Here is a 25,744-nt window from a genome sequence, read left to right as displayed (position 1 = left end):
GAAAAAAAAGCCTTCTAGTTAGTTTCCTGAAAAGTGGCTTATGGTACAGTGGACAACTCTGTAAACCAATCATGGTGTTTCAGAGAAAGGGCTCTGAGAAGTGACTCAAGGGTGATAAAGGAAGAGAGAGGAGAGGATGAGAGAAAGCAATAATAAAAGCATTTTATGAGTGACTTTTTTCTAATATGGAATATGCAGTGTGAGCCGCCTCTGAAAGTACTGTATATAAATATAACACATTTGTACAGAACATAACAGTCAACACAAAGCTAACAGAATCCTCTTATTCTGTAAGTACATCTGCTCATGCTTCCAGAAACATCACTGATGATGTGCCCAGAAGCCTCAGCAGATAAGGATATCCTGAAATGTACACTGTATTAAGGGCTGTTTTTAGTACAGGTATGACAGCATGACAATTTAATCTATTCTAGGTACAATGAATGTGTCATTAATCAGGTGATGGTATAGCACATCAGCCAACATGGTAAACAGATTAGTTTCATTCATGTGTAATCAATAAATGAATAATGTTTTGACCCTCACTGTAGGCTGTTACTCTGGTAACTTGGTCAACAATCAACACAGGGCAGGTGTATGTGTGAACATTATTGCATGCACATACAGCAAGGGTGCTCATTTCCACTGGCAAAGACCATGACGAATCAACAACTAGACAAATAAACAAGTAGATAAATAAATAAATAAGAATTACAACACCCGCGACCCTGACGGAGAAGCGGCTTAGATAATGGATGGATGGATGGATGGACGAGATGGATGGATGGAATTACAACAATAATTCACTGCAGGAGTAAATAGGGTGGGCAGAGTGTGTGTGTGTGTGTGTGTGTGTGTTTGTGTCTTGTTGGTGTCTGAGGCACTACATTTTTGATCTGTAGACCACCGGTGTAGCTTTACGTCAGGGAGAAAGAGAGAGAGAGAGAGAGAGAGAGAGAGAGAGAGAGAGAGAGAGAGAAAGAAACGGTAGACTGATAGAGAAACAGAAAGACGAAGCAAGAGAAAGAACAAGAGAGGTATAATGTGAGAGTGAGAGAAAGACAGAGGCAGTGAAAGAGAAATAAAGAGAGAGGAAGAGAGAAAGCAAGAAAGCAAGGAAGTAAAAAAAGAAAGAAAGAGACAAAGTGAGAGAGATAGGGAGAGCAAGAGATAAATAAATACAGAAAAAAACAAGAAACAGGAGAGCGAGAGGGAGACAGAGAGAAAGCAAGAGAGTGAGACAGAGAGAAAGCAAGAGAGAGGACAAGAGAGAAAGACAGAAAGATAGAAAGAAAGAAAAACAAAAAGTGAGAGAGAAAGAGAAGGAGAGGGAGAGCAAGAGCAAGAAAAAAGCAAGAGGGGGGAGAGAGAGAATGAGAAACAGACAGAAAGCAAGAGAAACAATGAAAGAGAGATAAGAGTGTGAGTCACTGAAAGAGAAATGAGAGCGAGAGAAAGCAGGCAAGCAAGAATGAAAGACAAAGAGAGTGAGAGACAGAAAGAGAAGGAGAGAGAGCAAGAGTAAGAAAAAAAAAGAAAAAAGAGAGAGAGAAAGCAAGAGAAACAGTGAGAGACAGCGTGAGTGTGAGAGAAAGAAAGAGACAGTTAGTGAAACAGAAATAAGAGAGAGGGAAAGAGTGAGTGAGAGAGAGACAGAGACAGTGAGAGAAAGAGATAGTTCTCTTGTATTTATTCTCATTTCCTGCTACTGTCAAAATATTGGCAGAGCTTTAGTGAGTGTTAAAATAAACTCAGCTGGTGGATCAGCCTCCAGAAGAGCCTCAAGGAACTGACACTCCAAAACAACGTGCAAGAAAAAAATGAAACAGTGCAGCTCCTCCGACCGCTCTCTTAATTTATCTCTGTGGCACTGAGGAGCTGAAATGAGGCTTTGTAATGAGTTTCTTTCTGACAATATTCAATTACTCACATTCTATACTGATACCGGCTAGCATTAAAAACAATTCTGTCCAATATCTGTGATTTTTTGGAACGGATTTTAGCCCCAATGGCACAGATTGATACTGAGGCTGGTGTATTTTATTCATCCCTCTCTTACCCAAAGTAAGTGATACATTCTGAGTCTATGTGTTTGTCTCCTTTAATTCAAAATCTGCTACCAAAGTCACTGTTTTGTGTGCATGACCATGGCAGTCATAGTAAAATGAATCAGAATGTGGAGTTGGAGCTTTCTGTGTCCACGGTGTTTTCTATCAATGCATAAAAGAAGCACATGTCGCCTTTATTGTTGGATGCACAGTTTCAGAAGAGAGAAAATTATTATGGAAACACGTGTTACTGATCTGTTTAATCAGAGTAACAACAAAAGTAAACGTGAATAAAAGGATAAAAGAAAGTATGACGTATAATTCTATTCGTATGTTGGTTTAAAATGGTACTTTGTAATAAACAAAACAAAAATCAAAGGATCTTTCTGTACTTTAGCTGCTTTTTTCACTCAACATTAAAAAGCTTAAACATACTTTTATACCATTCAGGGGTATGAACATGAACTGTAACCTTTCACAGTGTTGTATACTGCTATGCTGACTCACTCAAATCTCTACCTTCAATGTACCTCTACTTGTGTGCTTTTTGCTTTGTATACTGAGAGTCTGTACATGTGTAAACTGTAGCCTCAAGGTCTAGAGCTGAAAGTGAGCTTGTCTAACAGAGGTACATTTACTTTTGCATTCATAAATGTGCATTATCCCTGATATACAGCACTGTGCAACATCAGAGCTCACCATACATTTATTCACTTTCCAGTCAAAACAGCAATTTAGAACAAGTTATTCATTTTTCAGTATTAGAAAAAAGCAGTAAACATATATTTAGCAGAAAAATTGCAGAAGCCTCAACAAGTAAATATAATATTTAATGCGTCCAAACCTTTATTACAGCTTACATTCTTTTCAGGAGATTTGCTTTCAGTTGTTCAAAGAAATCTGCAAAGATATTTTTCCACACTTGCAAAATTCAGTTTTAGAATCCGGTTGTATTTTCTGCTTCCCACAATCTGAATAACCATATACACATTCAAGAGGTCTGAACTTTGTGGTAGCCATTGTTCTGAGACCTGCAACTTCTTATTTGATTTTTCATCCACTTCCTTTTCTCAGTAAGGGCTTCTTGGCAGCTACACATCCTTTCAGACCCAGACACACCTGTGGATTTTTCCAGTTCTGAAGCAAGAACATAGCATTATTTCTCCTCTCTCTCAAAGATGAAAGGTTTAAGCAATGTTTACCACAGTTTTGGTGGTAAACCAGGTCTTCCGCAATTGCTAGAAGTCCCATTTTCTCTGTATCTTTATAAAACTCTTTATAAAAATCACTCCTGAAATAAATAACTTGTACATAATAGTCGTTTAGAATATAAATGAAATAAACACAGGATGGTCTCTGACTTTTGCTCAATACTGTATACATAAAAACTAGGGCTGCTTGGTATTCACTCCTAACATCCACAGGGCCTTCTGTTATTTCTGTGGTAGATCTGTTATGATTATTGATGGACATAGTGAATCAGCAAAGTAGATGCACACTGCATCTGAATGCTATTAGACCTTCCCAACATCCCAAGTGTTTCGCATCACTGTGTTTATTTAGCCTGTGAACTTCAAGAAAAAAGCAAATATACAATGTTGCCTTTTGCTTTCAAAAACTACTCTGAGGAATAAAAACTGGCCTAAATAATTGACAACTGGCCATAAAGAGATAGAAACTGTAATCAGCTATAAAGATTAATGCTCAGTGCACCCTGAAAATAAACTCCTAGTTGCTATGGTCTTGGGTGGTTATTCCAGGTGGTTGCTGTGGTAGAGTTGCTGGTTGCTATGGCACTGGAGGTGACTGCTAGAGTGTTGTTAGGTGGTTACTATGGTTTCTCTTATAGTTGCAAGAGGGTTACCAAGTGGTTGCAAGGTGTTCCAGGTGGTTCCTAGGGTATTGTTAGATGTGTTTGCTACTAAGAATATGAATTTCTTTGTAATGTCCTTGAAGATCAGTGAGAGTTGTCCATTGTCTCATTTGTGGTGGTCAGATTTGAATGATCTGAACATTAATTTCCTACGGGAGAAAAAAGGTATTTAAACAAATAACAGAAAGTTTGGTGGTTCTATCTCGAAAGCTTTATGAGAAGAAATGTTTTCTGAGCAGAATAATAATAAGTTCAAAACGAAAAACAGTCAGATGACTTTGTCAAGTCAACTTCATAACACAAAAACATTCCAAGTCCCTTGCTACCTGACCCACACTCTGCTCACAACTGTCTGTCTCAGCCCAGATGTCCTGAAAACACATACACATACGCCTACACACAGCAAAAAACGTGACATGGGAGCAGCTATAATTTAGACTGAAGGGTGGACACATCATCTAGCGCTCAATGGACTGAAAATAAGAGAAAAGAAGAGACAGAGAGAGAAGAAGGGAGAGGGAGGGAGGGAGAGAGAAAGTGTTGTGTGTGTATATGTGAGTGTGTGTATATGTGTGTGTGTGTGTGTGTGTGTGTGTGTGTGTGTGTGAAAGAGAGAGAGAGAAAACTGCATGAGTCAAACTCTGAAGTCAGATACAGACTTCATTCCACTGGAGAGCTAAATTTACACACAGGCCACCAAAATGCTTCCAGCACTATGAGAGGCAGGAAGAAGCAGTGCTGGTCATTTTAAGTAGTGCCCATGAGCATCAAAGGGACTGTGTGTGTGCTTAGCATGTTTGTTCAATGAGCTATTTATGTTTACCAGCTGTCTAATCATTTTAAAAGTAAGTTAACTAGTCATCATTACTTCACAGTCAGTAAAAGTCTTAAAAGTCTTAATCAACAAAAAGGAGCTGATGTATTTGCCTGCATCTGATGTATCAGGGTACTGCAATCTAAGAACAGCCTCTCATGGCTATCTGTGCTAAGCTTGGATGACAATGTAAACTTAGACAAACAATTATCACCTACAGAATTATAGCAACAAAAGATACTGTGAGGCAAATTCAGGGACAGATGTGAGTATTACAGTACCTTACTTACTTTCCCTGATGACAAAATTATTACCACATAATTACCAACTGGGCAAGCTTCTAATATTACTTAATTTATAATAATTATATCTGGCACAGACGGCATGTAACATTGTTAAAACCCAGTGATTCTCCATGCTTGTTTGAAAACCAAAATAGTGCCAAACTGGCACACTGGCATTTCTGGACAAGCTCATCCATTTTATTGTTGTGTTTTTATCCACTTTAACATTATAGTTTCCATGCAGCATGTATATGTACATATACAGGCAAAGATTATGTGAAATCTTTTTTAATGTCAACTTTTTTGAATGAGCCATAGATTAAAATGATTGAACAAATAAAAGAGTTTAATAAAAGACTTTTGTCTTGTAAAACACATGACATGTGAAAGAGAACAAAAGAACAACAATTTGCGCAAAATTGCAGCTCATTTAAATTACTGTGATATTTGATAAGATCAACTATCAGCCCAGGGCTAATCCATGCTTTTGTGCGCTTGTTCTATCAATCCAGCAGGAGCCAACTGATTGTTTATCAAGCCAAAGGCTAGTTGTGGGCAATTCTCATTGCAACACACAAATTATCAATAAGCCTTTCAGAGTGAGATTCGCTGGACTATCCCATTTTCAAGACTTATTCAAGGATTTGGTTTACAGCCCTGGTCTGTTAACCAAATACATGATTTTTCACTTTTCTAGCTTTCTTGACAAAGTTCATGTGTGCTGAAATGCTAAACCACCAAACAATATTGCAATATTTGCTTCAGGGCCTCATCCAGTTATCACAGCTGTCACGTTTGAGTGAAAATCTGTTTTTCCCTTGGAAGACTGAAAAGTTAAATAAATGACACCATTTGAATATGTTTAACCCCTCACATGGCCCCTCAAATGTAAAAGCCTGGGATTTTAAAGGGTTAAAGTAAATGCTTCTCTGGACCTACAATGACTGGCTTACAAAACTATTTGAGCACAGTCTTACAGCTTGTAGTGGAATTGGTTTCATGTGTAGTATTTCCACACTAATAAAGCACTTTGGGCTCTCATTTTAACAGAAACACTGCTTTCTGGACTGTTCTCCTACCTTTCCACTGCAGTCTTTCATTGCTAAACTTAGAGACAGTTCTTGACATCTGCCTGCAGTGCAGACTAGTGGGTATAGTTTGAACACATTATTTATTGTATTTCTCCCTCGTTTTTACTATCTTATGCATCTTAGAATAATATTGAAGAAAATAAAACTGTGAAATAACATCATGCAGTGAGCAAAAGAGTATTAAACAAATCAAAATGTCATTTATTTTAGATTCTCTTAGAAAATAGCTACACTTGGTCTTGATGCAGCTCTACACACTCTTGGCATTCTCTAAATCAGCTTCATTTTCAGCCACCTGGGATGTTTTTCCAGCAGGGCTGAAAAAGATACACATGCTGAGATCTTGTTGGCTGCAAAAAACTACCAGTTGAAAGGGCATTAAAAAACATTTTTAATCTCTAAATGTTTTATTTTGGAAATAAATTCATATATAGGCATCCCTGTTTATATTTGTCTAAAGCTGGCTGTATAAGGTGAAATTTTTACTCAACTTTAAGTGAGAAACCTAAAACTAAATTTCACTAGCCTCATGCAGCTCACTTGAAACTTGGTTGAAACTCGGATGCAACAGCTGCATCCACCTCAACGCTGTGAAACAAATTTTATAAAACAGCCAAATGAAATGTAAATGATACACCATGTGATCACATTAAACAATCAACCGAGTGATTAAACCAGTTTAATTAGTGTGATAGCTGGCTAGCTCATGTTAACAAGACAGCTGAGCGAATGGCTGCCAATGTTTGTTATCCTTTGTTGGCCTGCTTTATATGCAGCTAAGTTATTCTCCTCTGCTGACGTAAGGATGATACAAAGATGCAAATATGGGCCTGAAAATACTCTGCAGATTATGTATATATGCAGAATGATCCTATATATATAAATACTAACATATAATCTTGCTGACTAGTGGAATAATGTGCTGCATGTGACTTAATTTTTCAATTTCTTTGTGCAACCACCAACATATGTTTCATATAACGTGGAAGTTTCACCATGAAAAGGAAGGAAAATTCAAGCATTTATGCACATAGACATAAGCCTTTGATTAAAACAGACTAGGCAAGTGTAGCTTTGCCGGATTGTCATTGCCACACAAGTGCATTTCAACAACAGGGAACCAGTCATTCATGTGAGGTCCAAACACATAACTTTTCCTTCTTATTAGACACACTCCTCCTGTTTCTGCAACTGTTCCTAGTACACTGTCTGCTAGCTAACGTTAGATTGATACATGGCTCGCTAAGTTCAAAACATGCATTCATGTAATAAACAATATAATGATTAAGAGGAATAAGAAATAAGATAAATAATAAAAGTAGCTATATACTTAAATACATGCCACAGTACATCGTCTGAGCCCTTCATTTCTGCAGCCTGAATAAATGCCACACATGCTATTTTGAAATGTTTCTTTTTCAATTTCTAAGATACCTCAATCAGAGATTAAATAAGGTCATTTTAAAAACCACCACCTCTGAAAATCTAAAACTGAGAAAATCACAAATTACAAGATTCTACCATCTGCCATCAATGCTCTATTCTATTCTGAGTCAATCAGGGCACAATTTTAAGAAATTCTAAGTAATTTGTTTTTGTATTTATGAACCTTTTTAACACCTATAAACATTGTCTCATATACATTTCAGCTCTACTTCAACATTTTTAAAAGCTATAATAAATTACATCTATAGCAGAGTTATAGTGGTTATCCTGCTGCAGCCCTACTAATCTAATCACTAATCAGTTATGTCAGTTTATAATAACAAGTACAAGACTGCTCAAATATCTGGTAGTATTTGCGCTGTTAACTACTGTTTCACCTACATCTTAAAAAAGTAAAACAAATTCAGACTAAAATCAAGCTTTTGACAAATAACTTTAACCAAAACATGGCACTGGGAATTCACTAATTAGAAAGGGTGAAGGAAAATTTTTGGAGATATAGTGCACATTTAGTCAGGTGTGTCCAAACTGTTGCCTGGTACTGTATTTATGTATGTACTACATGTGTGTGTGTGTGTGTGTGAGAGAGAGAGAGAGAGAGGACAGAGAGGGGTAAGTGAGGGTTCTGTCTCTGCGTGTTTTGTGTTGCAGGAGCAGAGACAGACAGAAAGACGTGAAGGGCAGGGTCGAGCTGTTATTTGTTTCCCTGGTCGAGTCAGAACAGACTGACATGCATACTCATTATCCCTGACAAGCCAACAAGAGTAATCTCTCTCTCTCTCTCATCTGCACTCTGTCACCAAACTTCCATCTAATTGACTAACTGCGTAAAAACCTGCTTTGCCAAAGCAATTCTCCACTGCTTTTCTTGTCTTTGTGCAGCATTATTCAAGAGGAAAACACAGATGTAAACAGAAAAGTTTTAAAATAAAGAATGTGGCAGGGTTCATAACAAGAAAAAAACACTCAGCAAAGTCTCAGACTTGCTTTCGCTTTGTGTTGTGTATAGCTTGGCATTCTCTACCCTTTATTGCACCAATTCTGCTTCACAAGCAACAAAATGAGTTTGCCTTTTGTTCGGCAAAAGAACTGTCAAGCGAAAAGAATGTGCAGCATGGAGCTAAGAACTTTCTAAACTCAAATCACAAAGTGACTGATTGTTGGGGTGGTTGCGAGTGGCCCCTTGAAAGAGTGAAGACGTCTAGAAACTGGATTTCTGAAAATACATTAAACTCTAAAATGGCTACTGAGTCAGTTTAAAATTAATATCACAGTATTTTCTGCTATTTGTACAAGAACAGGTTTGACAGTTAACTAAGTCACCATGGTAACAGACACTACTGCTGATAAAAACTTATTTACCACCAGTTTTAAAAAATTACTGTTCCTTTATTGATTTATTAACCATGTCAAGACACTAGTATTCTCATGTGTTATTCTGTTAATCTGTTGTACCTTAACCCAACTGTTCAACTTCACCATGTAGTGGGCACTTTGCGCAGTCGTGGCAGGCGGATATCAGCAGTGTCTCAAATTAAGGATGCAGCAGAGAAAGACTGCATTTCTTGGCTGTTATGTCACTGAAGTCTGTTCCATTTTGCGGAATCCTTCGAATGCGGCCAAGAATGCACCCTTCATTTGTGGGAAATCGAACTATGCAGCTGGTGTGTCCTTTGAGACCATCAGTCTCCTACAATCCTTCACGCATAGCTCAAAAAGATTTAAAAGAAGAAAAAAAAACCAGCATAAACAGCGAGATGCTGCAGCGCCAGACTTTGTAATAAAATGTCATGAAGTGCAAATTTAATGAAAATGTTTTTTAAACATAATTTATGTGAATATTTATGTGAATCTCAGTGGAAAGACATGTTTTAGCTCTCATACAAGCTAAGCTAAGTGACCATAGACACCACAGCCTTGGATGGTAAAGTTCATGTGAAATAATAAAGGGTGAAATGAAAAATATCACTGTGTTTGCTCCCACTCCAGAGTTGGAACCATGTCAATATTATTGTAAGAATAAATGTTTCTCTTATTATAATATATGCTACTGGACACATCCTTGTCAATCATCAGTGCTTACAGATATAATAATAATAAAAATAATGATAATAATGATAATAATAATGATAATAATAATAGCAACTCTTTTAGCAGTTTTTAGTGACTCTGAAGTCGACATGGGAGCAGAGATAATGCATGAAGCGAAGCTTAATCTTTGTCAAATGAAAGCTGAAGCACATCAAATAATACCACACTCACCACCAAAGCCATTTTTTTGACACATTTAGCCAATTCTGTAATGTTATGATACCATGCGATACATTTACATGCAAAAATCACGTTTTGCTGTTTTTCTAAGCAAAAATAAGTTGCATCTACATCCCTACAGAGAGCTAAAATAACATTTGTCTCCAAATGCTAGTGCACAATTTCTAATTGTTTGAGTTTATAAAACATGAAGTGTGCAGCAAATAAACAGTGACTGTGCATTAAAATGTGCAGGAGCGTGTTCCACACAATGTGTCAACTTACCTTCACTTAGAAAATTAGCAAAACACGCAGTACCAATAGCGGTCTTGGTCTCACAATAACTGGTCTACTTCACACCCCTAGACCGAGCCTACATTGTTTCATGCAGCACTTTACAGTTTTCTTGTAGATGTGAAAGTAAGCTTACATGGTAAGAAGCTCGGTCTTCTCTGTCCAGGGGCTTGGTGACAGACATTTTCCCAGTAACAGGATCGATGATGTAGACATCGCTGGGGGGCTGGTCAGCACCGGCTCCTGTTATACTGTACCGGATCTCAATCTCCTTATCCTGGTCAGACCGGATCTGTGGATGGAAGCACCAGTAATCAGCACATGACTGGAATGAAGAGATAAAAGGCTGCACAATGTATCATTTGATAACTGTTGTCATGATAGTTACTTTTGCAGATATCACATAGGACTGCAAAATGCAAATGAACTCTCTAATCAACCACATAGGTTTTCACTGTGTGCTGTAAGCATCTCCATCACGTAATCTAATAAAAGAGAAAATTATCTTTTTCAAAATCATAAAAGTCCATCTTTAACTATGATGCATTACTGATTCACCAATGCATTTTTAATATACTGTAAGGCATGTTACAGCAGATAGCAATATAAATGTAAAACTAGTATTCTGTCCACATAAAGAAATAGACACAAGAATAGGTCTATTTCCACTGCATTTTATGATTTATTTGTGCTTACTCTAGTACTTCATGCTTTCACTAAAGCAGCTGTTACGCAAAAACGTATGTGTTAATACTGTTTTTTATTGTTATACAGCAGTGAGGTTACTTTCCATAACATCTTCAATTAAGATAAGACAAACAGTGAAAATCATTTGAATTAACCCGAAGTTCTGGTAGAAGAATGTCAGTGGCAATTTATACACACTATTTATTGAGCATAAACCATTCAAACACTTTATGGCCACATGCAGAAACTCTATCTTCCCTGAACTTTCAAGACTGTACACTCTTTTCCGTTATTGGCAAAATATCTATATTTAGAGCGTGATATTAAAAATTTAAAAATACATACATTCATGTCAGACCCGTACAATGTTTGTTTGCATTGTATTGTTAAAAAGCATTGAGTTTCTGTGGCTTTTTTCCACTGCACAATCAGAAATGGGAACTAGCCCAAATAAGCACCAATAGAACGTACAGTAGTTCTAGTTCATTTTCCACCTGCTTGAGAGACAGCTGGAACCAACGTGACCAATTTAAAGCTTCTAATTTGGCTAATTAGCTATCCAGCTTGCTAGTTAGCTTAATGTCTGATATGAAATTATTCACTGCACTGTCCTATTACTCACACACTTAGCACTAAGAGCTAGTTATGCCAAGACATAGTAATATAGTGCCTTGTCCTGCAGAACACACTCAAATGCATACACAAAAAACATGTGCAGCATTAAACAGCTTACACTTTTCCGTTGAGTGAAAATATAGACAAAAACACCTGTTTTGTGGAGGCTAGCATAAATGCTAATAGTGTCAGCTACCAAGCTAGCTTATATCATCTTAGCAAACTCTTTATAAAGTAACAGTTCTAAAAAAATAGCAAATGAAACTTCAACACACCGTTCTAGCTTACATTATTGTACTTATTGGTGATGCAATTGTGATTAGTCACTTTCTGTTCACCTGAAAGAGTTAACAGGTGTTAGTTTCAGTCGCAAATATTTCAGAGCACAGCCCTGTTGGTACCAATCTTAATCAAGATCCAAAAAACAAAACTAGAACCTTTAGTACTGAACCTGTTGTGTCCTACAGTTTTTTTTATTAGGTTGAATGTCATGTGTCCAATGTCATGGCACAAACTAAGAAACAATGTAGCCCATTTGTGAGTGGAACATCAACAGTAATTTAAAACCCAGTCGTGAAAAAAATATATTTTTATTTTGAACATTAAATATCTTGTCTTTGTAGTGTATTCAATTGAATATAGGTTGAAAAGGATTTGCAAATCTTCATATTCTGTTTTTATTTATGTTTTACACAACGTCCCAACTTCATTGGAACTGGGGTTGTAGTTTTTTTCCCCCCAGTATTTTGAACTCAGCATATGAATAGAGGTTAAACACTAAAATTAGAAAATAGCAGAAAAATGCCATATTTAATGCAAAGTTTATTCCCTGTAGAGGATGTGTTAACTTATTTTCACTTGACCAGGGTGTTCAAAACTTTGGAAGGAGGGCAGGCTTCCATGATGGATATTCTGCTTCACCTATTCCTTTCTCACGTATACTTATTACCATATTCATGAAAAAAACTATGTATATTAACAATGCTCACTAATCTCTGCCTGAAGGTGATATCCGTGGTGAAAAGACAAACACCTTTCGAAGGAGGGACTTACAGATGAATGGATAACTTCAGTCTGAATGCAGCTTTCGCAGGAATGGAAGTGCTATTTGAAATGTTAAATAGTGTTTTTGATTCTAGTTTGCACAGCTGCACAAAGTAGCCCATTTGGCGATAGCGGCCTGTGTGATGATAGCTGTTGACAGCTGAGTGGTGTGTGTATCGGTGGAGATGATATGCTTAAGCGCATCTCTAAAAATCACTCAATCTGCTCTCTCGAGCACAGCAAGCGCTTCACCTGACGTTTCCCAGGTTCATGGCTCTGGCAGCATTTCTGTGGTGTTTTTGCTTGGAGGATAGACTTAAGGGAAGGCGAGGGGATTTAGAGCAAAGGAAATAACATGCAAACCTCTCCGGGTTAGAGATCTGGGGAATAAACCTCACACTCCAATGACGCACCTCTAAAAAAATCACCCCAACCCTTTCCCTTCATCCTTTCCAAATTTTTTGGGTTGCGGGTCTGGAAATCATGCGTGAAAATGAAATTATGGTGTCTGTTGAGCAGGCAACAGCCTGTTTTGCATAAACTATTCTGCTGTTTGAGCGTGATACTCTTCTCTTAATTTCACAGAGACGTCCCACCCCTACACATGACCTGAGCCTCTTTGCTAAAAAAACCACTCCTTTCTTTTAATGCAGCCATATTACATTTTATATATATTACATTTTTCTTGTTCTTGAGATTCACTTGTGAGATTTGTGTGGTATTAATGTAAATGTATTATATGTAGTATATAATTTTCACAGGCCAATTCTATCCCTTAGAAGTAAACAGGATGTTTTTGTTGCTCTACTTTTAAAACTGATGTATGTAAACGACCTGTGTTCTGATTGCACAGTTTTTATTTTTGCTTATTCAAAAAGCAGTCCAGGCAGAAACACTGCTTACAACTTTAGCACAAAACTGCTGTAGGCTGACTCAGGTGGATATATGAAAATATATTATATGAATTAATTAAAAACATCCATATCTTAATTAAAATTGCACAGATCGCTCAATGTGTTTTAGGACACTATGAACTATAAGAATGAACAAAACTTGGTTTGATGTTCACAGAGCAGTAATACATTTGAGGACTGATCTGGAAATTATGATGGTCACTGTCACAAAAACTGATGCTAGATCAGTTCTCCTATTCCTGAGGTGGTTTGTGCATACACGGCAAGGTTCTGGTCATTTTAATCACACTGTGCCCTAAACCACATTGACAAGTCTGTATGACCTTAATGAAGACCTAGACGTGATCTGAGTGGGTTGAGAGACGTATTTTTACAAAAATGATTAGGCTATTTGAAAGAGTATTGAGTTCTAGTGCCTGTTAGTAACATTAGCTCTGCAGCTCCAGTTCTAAGTTAAAGAAACAAAATTTTAACTCTGAACATTTCTTGGCTGATTGATTACATCTGGGTTAAGTGGAACGTTGTATACATTTAATTTTTCAGAAACTATTCATTTAATCACCAGAGGGCCTTGGATTTTTTTTATCACCTGGCAACATAAATTACCAGCTATGTATGTATGTAACATTTTGAAAAATGAATGTGTGTCTATGTTGTAATGGAGTGGCATGCATGCAGGAGAGGGAGGATCAAAGAGTTTCTTTTCGCTCAATAATTCAGTAGCCTCGGCACCTTGAGAACACACACACACACATACCTTGAGAAACACACATATAAGGAGTAGCTACTTTCTCAGATCTAGACAAACGGCATCCTCTGTGTGACGCGCTCATCACTAGCCATCATGCAGATAACTCTTCTGTTTCAATAGCTTCAGGGGATAAGCTCGACGTCTCTGGCACATTTATAAAACCACGCCGGGAGGGCCACCTGGGAGGATAAGTCACATTAGCGCTAGCCGTTTAATGAACACTCTTTATACCGATAAAATTGAATAAACGAAGACACGCTCATCCTCCTATAGTACCTTGGAGTCCCCTGGGTGCAGCGGGGCAAGACTGAGCCATTGGAATTGAGCGCTAATGATAAACGTCTGCTTCTGTCTCCCTCTCCTCATTAGTGAAGAACGGAGAGAGAAAGAAGGAGGAAAATAGCTACCATGAGAAGCATGTGGGACTGATTCACACAGAGCAGATAAATGATCCGCTTGTAGCACAGGTTCACGCTGATTTGGGCCTCTGTCTGACAACTATCTGCACTCACACTACTCACAAAGTCATCAAAAGCATAAACTGAACCAGATGATGGATCTGAACAGTTTTGTAGTCAAACAGGAAGCTTCTGTGGTACGTTATCATTCTGCAGTATTATATGACAAGCAAGATCTTCTTTGCAATACAAATTTCTAGAATGAACAGTTATGTTTTACATATATAATTTTTCAATCTAAGGCTCCATCACAATGAAAGCTGCTGTAAAATACTTAATATACACACATATATGTGTGTGCAAAAAGCACCGACACACATTATTTAAAGCTATTTCTGTTGGCAATAAGTGTGTTTTTGCTTGTAAAATTGATATATATCATTAGAATAAGAGCTAAAACAGAGCTTGATTCCAAATTTCTCATGGACGTTTGGAAATGGATATCCAACATACTGACAGACATAAAATTGCTATTTATTGTATTAACCCCTTAAAAAAAGTTTTAATAGCAAACCTTTTGCACATTTAGATAAGATAAGGTAAGATTCTATAGTGGACATCACAGCATGGGCCCAGAAACACTTCGAGAAACCACTGTCTGTGGACACAATTCATTGCTGCATCCACAAATGCAAGTTAAAACTCTATGATGCAAAGAAGAAACCATAGATAAACAGGATCCAGAAACGCTGCCACCTTCTCTGGGCCTGAGCTCACTGAAGATGGACTGAGGCAAAACGGAAATGTCCTGTGGTCCAACTAATCAAAATGTGAAATTCTTTTTGGAAATCACAGACACCGCATCCTCCAGGCTAAAGAGGAGAGGGACCATCTGATTTGTTATCAGAGCACAGTTCAAAAGCCAGCATCTGTGATGGTATGGGGTGCGTTAGTGCACACAGCCTTTTGATGCTGTGTATTACAGTGATTTTGCCATGGATGAAGAAGATAAGTGTGATATAAACACTTTACTTCCTGATCTTGAATGGTTTATTGCCCTTAGATCAGAGGCGCTAAACAAGAGGTTTTTAGTCCTAGTCCTGATATAAGAGTGCCCTGCACTGAACTATGCAGGTCAAGTGTATTCCAGGACCAGATTTAACCACTGTGCTATACAAACCATATAAACACACAAACTATCTACTGGAACTAATCTACTGGAAAGGTCTGCATTTAAATTCATTTCATACCAGCAAGTGAATTGCTAATTAATTCGCCTCAGCAATGCTGTTTCTCTCATCCCACCATTACACTCCGAATGAAGTTGCTTGTATGCTGACATAAAAAAAACAAATCACACTAAGCTACTTATGAACTGTAAATAATAATGTCATAACTTTTGGTTAATATGAAAGCCAGCTAGCTATGACAGATGACAAAAAGCATAACTACCATATAATCATAGGCTTAAAATATAGCATAATGCTTTTCTCATTTAAAATGCAATGATAAAAATGTATGAGGTCAAGACGCAAACCTTGGATTTTAAAGCCTCTGCTTTATCTCCCGGCCCAGCAGGAATGGCTTCATTTGTGGACTTCATCGTTTTTATGACATTTTATTGCTGCCATCAGTCTTCTCCGTCTGAGGCTCAGGACCTCACCCAGCTAACAGAGTCAAGAGTCAAGTGCTGAGAGAGGCCACTGATGAGTCGTGTGTGTTTTGGGTCATGTTCGCGATGTGATCAGTGACATGAGCGTCCATTACATTCTGAGAGTGGGGTTCTTGTATCTTGACGCCATGGCTACAATCTCTATAGTTATTTTAGAGTGCAGTCTGAAGCACTACCACACAGACTAATGGAGAACAAAAGGTTAGAACTGTAGTCAATCGAAGTATTGGAGTCTTACTGCACTTCACACTTCTTTTCTGTTTTTCCTTTTTTTTTTTTGTATTTTTGTCAAGTTATCTTCCAATGTTTCATCCCCTCCCCGAATGCCCTCTATCACCATCCGATCTGGGAGTGCAATTGTGTGGTTCCTCTGAGATGCTTCACTCAGTTCATAAAGGGCTTAGTAATTAGCTGGTGAGTTGTGTGTATTTCCAGTTCACAGTCCACATGGTACAAAATGACATCTGGCAAGTGCAAATATCCTGAATGCAGGTAATATATGTAATATTCCTCATTATGGTAGGTATTATAAGATTATTCTACATACATCTAGATATTATTCTCCAGTCTAAGTAATAATATCAAGTGAAATTATCTAATCACACTGGTAGGTAAATGTACGTCTTCCTTCTGCTGGAAAGAAATACAATTATCTGCCAATGCAGTAAGATGCTTTTGTTTTATACAATTACCTAACCCTTAGAGGTCTACACTTATACAATTTAAATGTAATTATGTAATTAGATGACTGATGAGATATGGGATATACATACTAGGGATGTGCATTCTGACAAATTTTGTTATTTGACTTTCTGTAAGAGTAAATGAACAGATACTCCAGTTAATCAAGGGGAAGAAGAAAAAGAAAAAAGAACATTATCCACAAGGGGGTGCTAGCTGTCAACTAGCTGTCAAATAGCTTTATTATTGTTCAATAAATGCAATAAGTGTTTTGCATGAGTGTGGTCTTTGTTTCTCTTACAACGTAATCTGGTACACTGATGCTAGCAGTTTATGTAGTCAGCAGTATGAAGCACATGTTTTATTAATCAAAAATAGCCAAAGGAAATTTTTTGGTCACTGTTTATTAACCAAGTAGAAGTTCATGTCGAAGATAGCTTAAATAGGGAAGGCTGCCCCTTTAAATGATTTTGGGTCTCTAGCAGTCCTCAGTCAAGCTCTTCCATGGTTTTTGCATTGTTTGTATAATGGAAGGATGCCACCTAGCCATTCTAGTGTGTGTGTGACAATGTCACCCAGCGCAGAAAAAAGAGAGCGAGAGAGAGAGAGATAGAGAGAGAGAGAGAGAGAGAGAGAGAGAAGGAGGGCATGTATTTGTCTCCGCAGGGATGCACTCTGTTTGGCTAGGCTGCCAGCCCTGCCACTCTTAATCGAATTCAATCTGTAAACCTCTGCCTGACTCTAATAAGCATTGTTGATTCTGTCTGTAGATGTAACACCTCTCAAACAAACGCAGAATATTCCACAGAGTCAGTCTGGATCTAGCCAGCAGGCAAAATGGCAAGCGACGAAGCATACACAGATATAATGAGGGGCCAGGATAGAGGATAGAGGTTATGTTGGGCTCTAAATGCCTGCAAAGTGTTAGCGCAAATAGCCTGAAGTCAGGGCAACAGGCAGAGCAGTAAGGCAATTGCCTGCAAATCGGTAACAAACAAGATGCATAAGAAATAAGAGTACAAAACTCGAAACATGAACAGAGTAGCTCCGAATTGTCCAACCCGGAATGTACTGTGGATAATCTTCAAGTTCTTTGACAACAAACATAATGAGTTCCAGCACTTTTATTGATAAGCTAGACACAAGCTAGGATCTACCGCTATCTTTTTTATCTCTTAAATTTGACAGTGCTTTTTTTGTTGTGGCATACCCTTCTGAGTCAAATTTCAAATCTGTATAAATATAACATCAAGAGCAGGGCAACCTGAGCAGCTGCCTTAGTCCTCACTTGCAAGGTGGTTTGCCTGTCTTTGATCCTTTGAGTTGTAGATCAACAAAGTGCTGTCAGTGGTGATAGCTCTTTTGTCTTACTGATGGGAAAATTCAAATGCTTACCTAGGCATTTCAAACAGAAAGACAGAGAGGGCAGGGGAGCACTGAGGTGTAAGAGATGAGAGCAAATAATATCACAGTAATGTGAAGAAAGTTCTAAAGTTAGATTTCATTTAAGACAACTGTAACTATTTTACACTACTAGCAAGATAATATGTTGTACTATTTGAAGAATCCCCATCATCACAAGGCATTACAAAGAAGGCACAATAGTTTAGTTTGTCTACTCTATATAAGTGTGTGTGGAGCAAGCAATTTTGAAAAATCCTAACCAAAACTCAGGTATTTTACAGTTCAGTATATAGTATGTCTACGGCAGCTCAATTTTGTGCCACAGGGGGTGACAAAATCTTAGTCATGATGACCAAATATTCCACTAATTCAGAAAATATTTTTGGATGTACATATAATAAACAACGTATTTCTAGTATCACAAGAAAACCTCATATCTCCATTTTTTTGTTGCTCAGTTTTTTTTATACATAATTTGAAAATGCCTGTTCTCCTTTACATTGCGTGTAAATTTCATGATGAATGGACCAAAAGAAATTCTGGTTCCGTTGACTTACATTAAAAGTACAGTAATTTATTTCCTTCTCCTGTAAAGTTACCATTTTGGAGATATATAGCGATATATTTAGACTTGTTAACTCTAAGAGAAGAATTCACTTTGGCAGTAACTGCAATCAAGTAAAACTGGTATTTGAACATAATCAAGTCTTTACAGAGTAATCACAGCTAGCTCAAGGGGAAACCTCTTGTCATTTGTGCCTGTAATAAGCAAACTCAGCAGACTTGATGAACTTAGTTGGTTTCTTAGTGTAAGATGCCTTGTTTAAAAAGCAAGCTATATAAGTTTCAACAGTATGTATTACTTTAACCAATTCAATAATATTAACTTATTATTTGAGCACAGGGTTCACATGACTCTGTTTATGAAAATCATGTGATTTTTCATAGAGTAGTCAATAATTTTCATCTATGACATCCAGTGAGAGCAACAGAGGTTGCATGACTGCATATATCATATCATACATGGATCCTTCTTCTGAACTGATTCAGAGCTCATTCTGGTCTTTTGACTGACTTGAATGTTAAACCAAAGTCCCTGTGCTTTGCATATACCTTAATTACAGTGTAATGAACACATTATTCAATATGCCATTTTCACACTAATAAAATCATAACACTACCAAAACTTTATGAAGCATTTCAGTAGTGACTGTTTCAGTAGTGACAATTTTAGCTAATTGAATTCGGAACCATTAGCCAACTATGTTTGCACACAGAGGAATTAGATCGTGTTTAACCCATCTATGCAGTGAAACACCCACATACAGGCACACCTAGTGAACACACACACTATGGGGCAGTGAGCACACTTGCCCGGAGCGGTGGGCAATCCACGGCGCCTGGGGAGCAGTTGAGGGTTAGGTGCCTTGCTCAAGGGAACTTCAGTCACAAACTCTTGGCCAAGGGGATCACAAGGCTGCTTCCCTAACCTCTAGCCCATGACTTTTTTTTTGAGTGTTTTTGAGCAGAATTCAAAAACGCTAGCCAGGACATGACTAGCAAACTCAACTTTGAACAGTATGAAATAATAATCACAATATTTTTCATTAAAACACAAAGAAGTTTATTAATTGCAGAAAATAATGTTGTAATCATTTTAAATATTTCATATATTACATTACAAAAGACAAGTATAAATTTGGGGGTTAGGATTTGGGACAGCAATAAAAACACCCTACACATGCTGATTTTGTATGTATTTAGCTTATTACTATCTCAATTAATACCCTGGGTTTAAATAGATCATAACATATTCATTGAAAATATCGAAGATCTGAACACAACACAGTGGGACTGAAGGTTGAACTAATTTGTAGAATGGTCTATATACAGTCGATGGTTCCTACACCTCTGTGATTGTAGCCAGCCTATTCAGCAAAATGATTACAGTGGATGCCCTCATGGGGAACTGTAGCTTTTCACTGTGCTGTGCATTTGTTAGTTTGCTTTTCATTGATTTCTGCTGTCTTCTGAAGGTGCTCAAGTTACTGCTTAAAAAGCCATTTAAATGTTGAATATGAACAAGAAAGCTATAGTCATGGATTCTGTCAGCTTCAGTATGGACTACTACAGATGGGAAGGGTGAATCTAGGAATTTATTTTAATTTATGTTAATTATTCATTTATCACACGAATGCATGATTAATGCATGAACTTTGACAGCACTAAAATAAACACTTTTCACCAATTAATTCCAAGACCATTATCAATAATCACATTGAATATACCAGAATTCTAGATGTTCCAGCAGAGGAAAAGCTAAAACTGTCCCATCAGAAAAGCAGGAGTGGTGGTTTTTAAACAGCCCGCAGTGCTGAGAGGAGCTCAAGTTTAATACATCTCAAGTGAGAGGCGGTGACAGCGGCAGTCGTGCACGCTTATCCCTGAGTCCACAGAGAACAGATGCGACGGAGCCGCTCCCTGCCACACAGGCTACTCCATTATGGATCTCAGTCTGAATGGGAAATGAATAGAGTGCAGTGACAGGACTCTGAAATATGGATTTTCTTCTTCGCTACTCTTTTTTCCCTCCTCCTCCTCTTCATCTTGCCTCTTGCTTCTTTCTTTCTCCCAACCAGGACAGATCGCTCGGAGAAGAGTGTCATCAGTATAAATGAGAAACTGATGGTACATGAGGGAGAGATCGAGGAGAGCTGATATCAGAATTTAAACTCGGCTCTATCTCTGTGAACTTAAATGTCTCTCAATGGGCCAAAAGCTAAAAGCCTCGACCATTTTTGACTGTGGTCCTGTGCTAAAATTAATGAACAGGGTGACCCAAACTCCATTTTTTCCAGCAGGTGATAAAGATTTGTTGTATTACTTAGATTTTATTAAAAACATTTTTTTTAATTTTTAGCTGTAAAATGTGACATGGAAATGGGTGTAGCATAACCAACAAATGGGTATAGTTTAACTATGGAAACAGATGTAGCATAAACATGGAAATGGGCATAGTGTAACCATGGAAATGGGTGTAGTGTAATCATAAAAATGGGTATAGTGTAACCATGAAAATGGGTGTAGTATCATTAATTCCACTGATTTTTAAGGATTTAACAGTGTTTCCCCATGTGCTGGTGTATATTGACACAAACTCAGAAAGCATTTTAGTGGCGAAAGTTATTATTTTTTCATAGAAGATGGGATAACAAGAAAACTGTCTTCTAAATGGTATGTCATAATATATCTTATTTAATATGTCCAGGAACATAAACCAAAGGAAAAAGGTAAATTTTGATTTCTAAAGGTTGACTCTGAGATTCCATTCTTTTCTGTCATTTAGAGACTGATTGGGTTAAACAAGCTTGTGTTTGCTGAAAAGGCTGTGACTGTGAATACGGTCCGAATTAAAAATGTAAAGATCACTTTTGATGTGTTTTGACTTCAAGAAGAAGATCAGTGAAATATGAGATGTGCGAAAAAACATCAGATCTGACTGGCTGTCTAAATGTAGCCTAAAGGCTCTTAGCGCTATTTTCTTCATAAGTTTGTGTGCACTCAGAGACACTTAGCACAAATTGGAAATTTACTGCCTACTGGCTACTGTGTGCCGGAGCCATCAGAAAAAGACAAGGTTGATAGCTATTGCATGTACAACAGCATACAAGCCTGAAATGATGGCAAAAGCACTGTCGCTTTTCAACGTAGCAAAACAAGTTGTTTGAATTAACTACAGAAGCACGAAGTCCGCAGAGTGGAGAGGACAGCGAGGCTTTTTATCGGAAGAAAATGCGGCAAGAAGAAAATGTGTGAAGGACAAGACTACAGCCATGCGGATCTTTTGTCAACGTGATCGATTTCTGTCTCTCCCCTGAAAGTTGTTTTGATCCAGTGTGTGAGCTGAAGAGAAGGGAATGCATGCCGTTAAAAAAAAAGGAAAAAAGGAGGGGGGTGGAGAAAAGAGAAGGATGAAGAGAGACAGCCATCTGCACAGACACAGAGCAAATCAAATAAAAAATCGCATGAATTCACCGCTGCGTCCTCAGAGGAAGACCATGCGGATGTGGAAGGAAAAAAGATGGAGTGAGCCAACAACAGCGTCAGACTGAAGAACAAAGTATCTGTAGACTGCATCAACAGGGCAAAAAGGGGTGTGGCAGGATTTGTCATCAATTATTTTATCATATCTTGACACAGATCTCATACGCATGGAGAATTCGCTCTTGCTAAAAGGTTTAAGATAAAAACAGGGAATAAAAAGACAGATACATGATTCGGCAAATAAAATGACTAATAACAGAGAACAAAGAACCCAGAGAAATCTAGATAACAAATCAAAAGCTAATATAACATCTCATTTCTCCAGGCTTAAGGCTGCTGATGGAAGCAGAGAAGAAAAGAGATGAAAAACAGGGAAAAATGAAAAAAGCAAGAGAGAGAGAGAAAGCAAGAGAGAGAGATAGAGAGAGAGAGAGACAGTGGGGAAAGGGGAGAGAGGCAGAAAGAGAATGAGGAAAGGAGAAAGAGATAGGAAGTGAGAGTGAGAAAAAGAATGAGAGAAACAGAGAGAAGAGGGAGACAATGGAAGAAAGAGAGAAAGAAAGACAAAGAAAGAGAAAACAGAGAAACAGACACACCGAAAGAAAGAAGGAAAAAGAAATGGAGGTAGAGAGAGGGAAGGAGTGAGAGAGAGACAAAGAGAGAAAGACGGAGAATGATGAAAACACAAAAAGAAATAGAAAGAATGAGAGGGAGAGAATGAGGAAAGGATAAAACAGTGATATATAGAGAGGCAGAAAGAGAGAAGAAAAGGGAGAGAAAGAAAGAGAATGAGGAATGGAAAGAGAGAAAGCGAGAGGGAGTAAGAGTGACAGAGAGGCTGTGAGAGCAAGAAAGAAAGGGAATGAAAGCGAGAGAAAGACAGAAACAGAAAGAAAAGGTGACAGAAAGAGAGGTAGACAGAAACAGAGGATTGTGGTGAGAAGGAGAAAGGTACAAATAGAGAGAGAGAATGAGGAAAGGAGAAAAAAAGAAAGAGGGAGATGGAAAAAGAGAGGCAGAGAAAGAGAACAAAGAATAAAAAAGAGATGTATATATATACATAGAGAGAAAAAGCATATTGGAAACAACTTTACATGTCAACCAATGACTTTGAAGGGTGAGGCAAAAAAGGACACCTTGGTGGCTTTACTAAGCTTAATTTCTATTCAGTGAGCAAATGACCTCGGTCAACAGCTGCATCCAAAAAAAGTGCATGGCGATTTCATTCATATACGGCTGGATGAAGTGGAAAAGAAATAGCTTTGTGTAGTGATTAATACAGGTAGTCTCAGCCAATCATATTCCTTCACTCCTTTTACACGTTCAATCAGCTGAGCTAAGCACAATGGTGCATGGTGAAAATGGATGGCTTAAGGAAGCAGAGCCAAGAAGGCTTCACAGCAGAGGAGACTGAGGAGAGATGCAAGCCAGACATGAACGAATAATTCTCCTCCCAATAATGTATTCCATTACTCCCAATAATGTATTCCATTAGTCATTACTCCACAGCAAATTAGGCGCAGACAGACTGTTCACCACAAATTAGCAGTCAAAATAGTGTGTGCAGAGCAGTAAAAGACGGTGGAAATGGCACATTTTTGTCTGAGGTTATTTCACATGTGCTGTGGAGCATCAGGTGTGAGTATTGCTAAGTTTACACTGCTCTCTCTCTGTTACATATATCCTTCAATGAGCTTTGTCACAAAATATGCTATTTCTATAATGGCAAGTAATTACATTAATTTTATGCAATTGAAGATGAAAGACAGTCAATTTTCCTTTATTATGATTGACACACCTCATGAACACTATTTCCTCTATCAACCAAAAGAAAAGCTCTGACTAAACTCGTCAAAACAAACCTGCAGTGAGAACAGCGGATCATTAGGATAAGAAAGGGTGGAAAGTAGTACTGGGCAACAGAGCGTTGTAATTGAAGTGTTAATAATCCACAAGTAATACAACAGTGTTGCATAAAAGGTGATCATTGCTGCGTTAGGACACTAAGAGTGAACTAGAGAAGAAGCTGCTTGTTAGTTTTCTCTGCTACGCTCTGTAAGGCTAGCTTTACCTACAGCACTGCTTTTCTCCTTCTACTTAGCCTGAGCGCATGCAAAACAAACACTGACTTGCTTTAGAAATTCAACTTGCTTCAGTGCAACGTCCTGCGCTGAAACAATCACAGTAAAGTGTCTGGGTTTTACCCTAGAGCAGCTAAGTTAGCTCAGGAGTAGAGAAAGTTCCTCTGATCCCCGTCTACAGCTGGGAAACAGTATCAGACAAATGTAACAAATAATATGAAATAATATGTACACATCATGTTCTGTTGACTTTTACTGTTAAAAAATTGGGTATTATGAGGTCTTTAAATTATGAGGTCTGTTGGTGAACAGAAGTGTAAACTCCACTGTCTCTGCTGCATATGATCTACAGTCCAAGTAAAATTTGCAGTATTTTCTGTACAGCCAAAGTGTCTTGGTGGTTTGCTAAATAATGAAAACTCCACTATAATGACAAAAGTCACCTTCTTTTTTAATGCAAAGCACACTGGCATGGGTTTGGAACTTCGTTGCAGTCTATCCTGCAGAGTACTATCAAGGGGTCTCCATAAACGTACAACAGAAGAAGCTCATGAATGCATGTTTGCAGTAACAGCTATTAAAACAACAGATTAAGTAGTTTTCAAAATTATTATTACATTCTAGTACCAAGTTCAGGATGATGTGATAATCGTGATTTGTTTCACTAGAAAATATTACGCTCACTCAAGCCTAGAGGAAAGGAGCATCTGACACACACTATCCAGATAATCTGAACAATGGTGTTGTTTTTATTTTAATATAGCACATTATTTAGGGGGTACAGAGCAGTTTGAGATTCAGCCTGGGTTTGATGCTATTTAAGGCAGATCTGACTGAAATACAGACATTTGAAACATGTAAGCAATTCAAGTAACATTCTATAGTCTTTTATATTGTTGTTTTACAGTGAATCATATCGAAAGTACTTTAATTCCAGCCTGACAAAGAACTGATGGAGTTTAGCATGTTTGCTATCTTTTAGCCTGATAGTCAGCTGACCAACAAAGTTCTGTAAAAAAAAAAAGGAGTCAGCCCGTCAGTTTAAAAAAAAACAGGTTCTTACCATACACTCAGTGTCTGTGCAAGCAGCATTAGATCACATGTGTGTGTGTGTATATTAAGTATTTCATAATGAATTTTATAATATATTATTGTATTATAAAATATTACACAACAGTTAGCTCCAAAAACACAACCTGCGAACAGTACTGACAAGGCTGCTCTACTCTAAGCTGTGAAAAATATCATTAGTTTAACCCCCACCTATCATCGAGGAAAAATACTCAGCTAGACCAGAGACCCTGGGTGATACTGTATTTCACAATTTGGAAGGAAAACGTTGTGATACCAATT

At 37.8% G+C, this 25,744-nt stretch overlaps 1 protein-coding gene across 2 annotated transcripts in view; it reads right to left on the bottom strand.

Annotated features, from left to right (window-relative positions):
- The window catches only part of cdh4 (cadherin 4, type 1, R-cadherin (retinal)), a 324,747-nt gene that overhangs the window by 73,197 nt on the left and 225,806 nt on the right, over positions 1-25,744 (bottom strand). For both annotated transcript variants that reach the window (XM_017712252.2, XM_037532428.1), the window contains one exon: positions 10,237-10,392. In XM_017712252.2, coding sequence (XP_017567741.1) covers positions 10,237-10,392 — 156 coding nt within the window. The remainder of the gene's footprint in view (positions 1-10,236; positions 10,393-25,744) is intronic.

Source organism: Pygocentrus nattereri, chromosome 21 (assembly GCF_015220715.1).
Source record: "Pygocentrus nattereri isolate fPygNat1 chromosome 21, fPygNat1.pri, whole genome shotgun sequence".
Classification (NCBI taxonomy): domain Eukaryota; kingdom Metazoa; phylum Chordata; class Actinopteri; order Characiformes; family Serrasalmidae; genus Pygocentrus; species Pygocentrus nattereri.
This window is presented reverse-complemented; position numbering and strand designations above follow the sequence as displayed.